The sequence below is a fragment of the Capricornis sumatraensis genome, chromosome 17 (assembly GCF_032405125.1).
Source record: "Capricornis sumatraensis isolate serow.1 chromosome 17, serow.2, whole genome shotgun sequence".
In the NCBI taxonomy this organism is placed as follows: Eukaryota; Metazoa; Chordata; class Mammalia; order Artiodactyla; family Bovidae; genus Capricornis; species Capricornis sumatraensis.
The window spans coordinates 59,621,599-59,625,357 of NC_091085.1; the positions used below are offsets into that span (position 1 = coordinate 59,621,599).

General features: G+C 47.7%; 1 protein-coding gene across 1 annotated transcript; it reads left to right on the forward strand.

Moving 5' to 3' along the window:
• The first annotated feature begins 1,940 nt into the window (after positions 1–1,940).
• Positions 1,941–3,350, forward strand: HCAR2 (hydroxycarboxylic acid receptor 2). The gene has a single exon (XM_068990096.1). The coding sequence runs from the start codon at positions 1,941–1,943 to the stop codon at positions 3,030–3,032; it is 1,092 nt and encodes a 363-aa protein (XP_068846197.1). The 3' UTR covers positions 3,033–3,350.
• Positions 3,351–3,759: the final 409 nt, after the last annotated feature.

The window sequence follows — 3,759 nt, forward strand, 5'->3', positions numbered from 1 at the left end:
GCCACTGCTCCCTACGTGAGCCTAACATTAGATCATCTTGACTCCCGTTTACTGGGAGGAGTCTACAAACCCCTACGGCAGAACCTGGCTGTGAAACTAAATAAACAAATGTCTGGGACTTCCTGGTAGTCCAGTGATTAAGACTCTACACTTCCACTGCAGAGGGAGCAGGTTCGATTCCTGGATTGGGAACTAAGATCCCTCATGCTGCATGACGTGGCCAAATTTTCAAAGATAAAAATAAACAAATGTCTTAGTTCTCATTCAGAGTAGAAGCAACACAACTAAGAACCTCTTGCACAGCAAGAATTCATCAGCCCAAAATATTCCAGGGTAGAAATGTTCTGTGAGGATTTATACACCCAATTATACTGAAAAGCAAGAAAATGATGTGTGAAATGGTGACCTCCGGCAAGGCAGAGTTCAAAGTCTTCTTAGGTCCTCAAAGTTTAATTTTGTAAAAATGGAGGTTTTTAAAATATCACGCACATTGGGCTTCGCTGGTGGCTCAGTGGTAAAGAATCTGCCTGCCGATGAAGGAGACATAGATTCGATCTCTGATCCGGGAAGATCCCATTTGCCATAGAGCAACTAAGCCCATGGGCCACAACTACTGAGCCTGTGTGCTAGAGCCTGGGAACCACAACGACTGAACCCAAGTGCCGCAAGTACTGAAACCTGGCACCCTAAGGCCTGTGTTCTGCAACAAGAGAAGCCACTGCAAGAAGCCTGAGCACCACAACTGGAGAGTGGTCTGCACTCAAAAGCCAGAGCAGCAGTGAAGACCCAGCACAGCTAAAATTAAGTAAAATGTATTTTTAAAAAATCTATAAATAAATAAAATTTTAAAAAATCAAAAATATCATGTACATTGTGAGGGAGGTTGTATACGGGGACAGCTGGTAAACAAGAACTCGCTGTACTTTCTGCTCAGTTTTGCTGGAAATTTAAAACTGCTCTAAAAAATAAAGCTTATTAATTTTAATAAATCACATCCTTAATGATAAATTACTAACTTGAGCATGGAGGCATCTCAAAATCTAACACAAACAAAGGAAAAACTCAACTTATTGTAACATACCACTGGCAACCCAAACTGGGTTCAAGTTTTCAAGCATCTTATGAAATGGCATGCCGCTCTCAAATAGCTTCCCCCCACCCCCCCACCCCCCAACCCCCCCACCTCCGCCTTAGCTGGGAATTAATTGCAGCATTCTAGTGTAGAAAGGCAATCCATGCTTGTATGGGAAAGATGGCCTGGAAACATCAAATGCAACACATCTGTCCTCATAAAATACTGTTGCTGCTGCTGCTGCTAAGTCGCTTCAGTCATGTCCAACTCTGTGCAACCCCATAGATGGCAGGCCACAAGGTACTAGACAATTACTATTCTCTTGGCCTTCTGTCCCCCCTCAAAAATCACACACACACTACCATTTCTTAAAACACATGCCTGCAAATATTCCATGCAAATTCTTCATGCTTCTGTTGAGCACAGTAAGTTAATATTGCTGCTGTTGTTTTGTTCATTATGCAAGGCAACCACATGACTGTGAATTAATTCTCCTGTGCTAAGTATTCAGTATACGGGCACACAGGCTTACCCATTTCAGTAATTCACAATGACAGTCGGCTTGCCCAAGCATATTCTTTACATTTAGAAAATTTTTTGGGTTCCTGTCTCCCCGGGGGATTTTTTTTTTTTTTTATTACTTGTTTATGCAAACAGCAGGTTGCACAAGAGCCTTGCTGGCTTCTTTTTTTTTTTTTTTTTCTTAAAGCGATTTCGTAGTTTCCTGGTAACCATTCAGTCATCTGTTTCAACACTCTGACATGACATAAAGGCGAGCGCTGAACCACAGGTTCGCCATTCAGACCTGCACCTCCTTCTCCGAGCCTTGACTAGGTGAGCTGCTCCCTGGCGCCAACGCGATTCACTCATGAACCCTTCCCAACTGCAGAATCATTTTCTGAAGATAGGCGAGAAGAACTGCTGTGTGTTCCGTGATGACTTCATTGCCAAAGTGCTGCCGCCGGTTGTGGGGCTGGAGTTCGTGTTCGGGCTCCTGGGCAATGGCCTTGCCCTGTGGATTTTCTGCTTCCACCTCAAGTCCTGGAAAGCCAGCCGGGTTTTCCTGTTCAACTTGGCCGTGGCTGACTTTCTCCTGATCATCTGCCTGCCGTTCCTGGCGGACAACTACGTGCGGAGGTGGGACTGGAAGTTTGGGGAGATCCCCTGCCGGCTCATGCTGTTCATGTTGGCCATGAACCGCCAGGGCAGCATCATTTTCCTCACTGTGGTGGCCGTGGATAGGTACTTCCGGGTGGTCCATCCCCACCACGCCCTGAACAAGATCTCCAATCGGACAGCGGGCATCATCTCCTGCCTCTTGTGGGGCATCACCATCGGCCTGACGGTCCACCTCCTGTACAGAACGAGGTTGATCGAGAATCAGGGTTCGAAACTGTGCAGCAGCTTCAGCATCTGCGATGCCTTCCGCTGGCACGATGCCATGTTCCTCCTGGAGTTCTTCGTGCCCCTGGGCATCATCCTGTTCTGCTCAGTCAGAATCGTCTGGAGCCTGCGGCAGCGGCAAATGAACAGACACACCAAGATCAAGCGGGCTATCAACTTCATCATGGTGGTGGCCATTGTCTTCATCATCTGCTTCCTGCCCAGCGTGGCCGTACGCATACATATTTTCTGGCTCTTGCGCAAGGCTGGCACGGAAAACTGTGACGTCTATCGTTCAGTGGACCTGGCGTTTTACATCACCCTCAGCTTCACCTACATGAACAGCATGCTGGACCCTTTGGTGTACTACTTCTCCAGCCCATCTTTCCCCAACTTCTTCTCCACCTTGATCAACCGCTGCCTGCAGAGGAAGGGGCCGGATGAGTTGGATAACAACCGCAGCACCACCGCCGAGCTCACGGGGGATCTGAGCACTACCAAGAACGTTCCCGAGGCTTTGATGTCCAATCTCAGTGAGCCGCAGAGCCCCTCTTATCTGAATCCAGTCTCCAGTTAAAAAAGCCAAGCTGAGAAGGGAGAAGATCATCAAGGACCAGGATTTCTGGAGAAGCAGTTTGGCTGCTGCACAGAATAACAGAGCCTTGGTCTGTGGTTTCCCAGAACTTCCAGATTCGGAGAAGCAGATTTAGGGCATCGGTGTGACAGCGTGGGCTGCTTGCCTGTGGTGTGTCTCCACAGGAACCTTGGGGAATGGAGGATGAAGCTTCCAGGTGTCTAAGACTTCTGTTCAGTCTTGGACACTTGCAGAACTGAAGATGGCAAAACTGTCCACATTTCTGCTGCTGGAGTGTTGGAGCCACAGAGAGGCCCACTGGCACCTGGGACTCAACAGGCCTCTTCCTGTCACCTGTTGTTTGGTTCTCAGCTTCTGGAGCAATGTCTAGCTTCTTGTGGGCTCCCACTGGGATAAGGAAAGCTGTGATTGGAGGGGAATTATTGCATCTGAAGGGAGCCCAGGCATCATGAAACAAGCCAGGAGGTCACCTGGGTTCAGTGGAACCGATCCTTCTTTCAGCCATGATTTAGCAGAAACGGACCAGATAGAGAGATTCATGAGCTTCCGTTAGTATCTGAGTTTCCAGTGGTGGTAAGAAGGGGCTTTGCCCCAGGAGGATCTGAGCAGAACAGTGTTACTAAGCAAAAGGAAATGACATTTATCTTACAACCTGCAGCCAATCCATTCCTCTTCTGTTTACACTAATTTGAAGGTTGAGCAGTTAAAA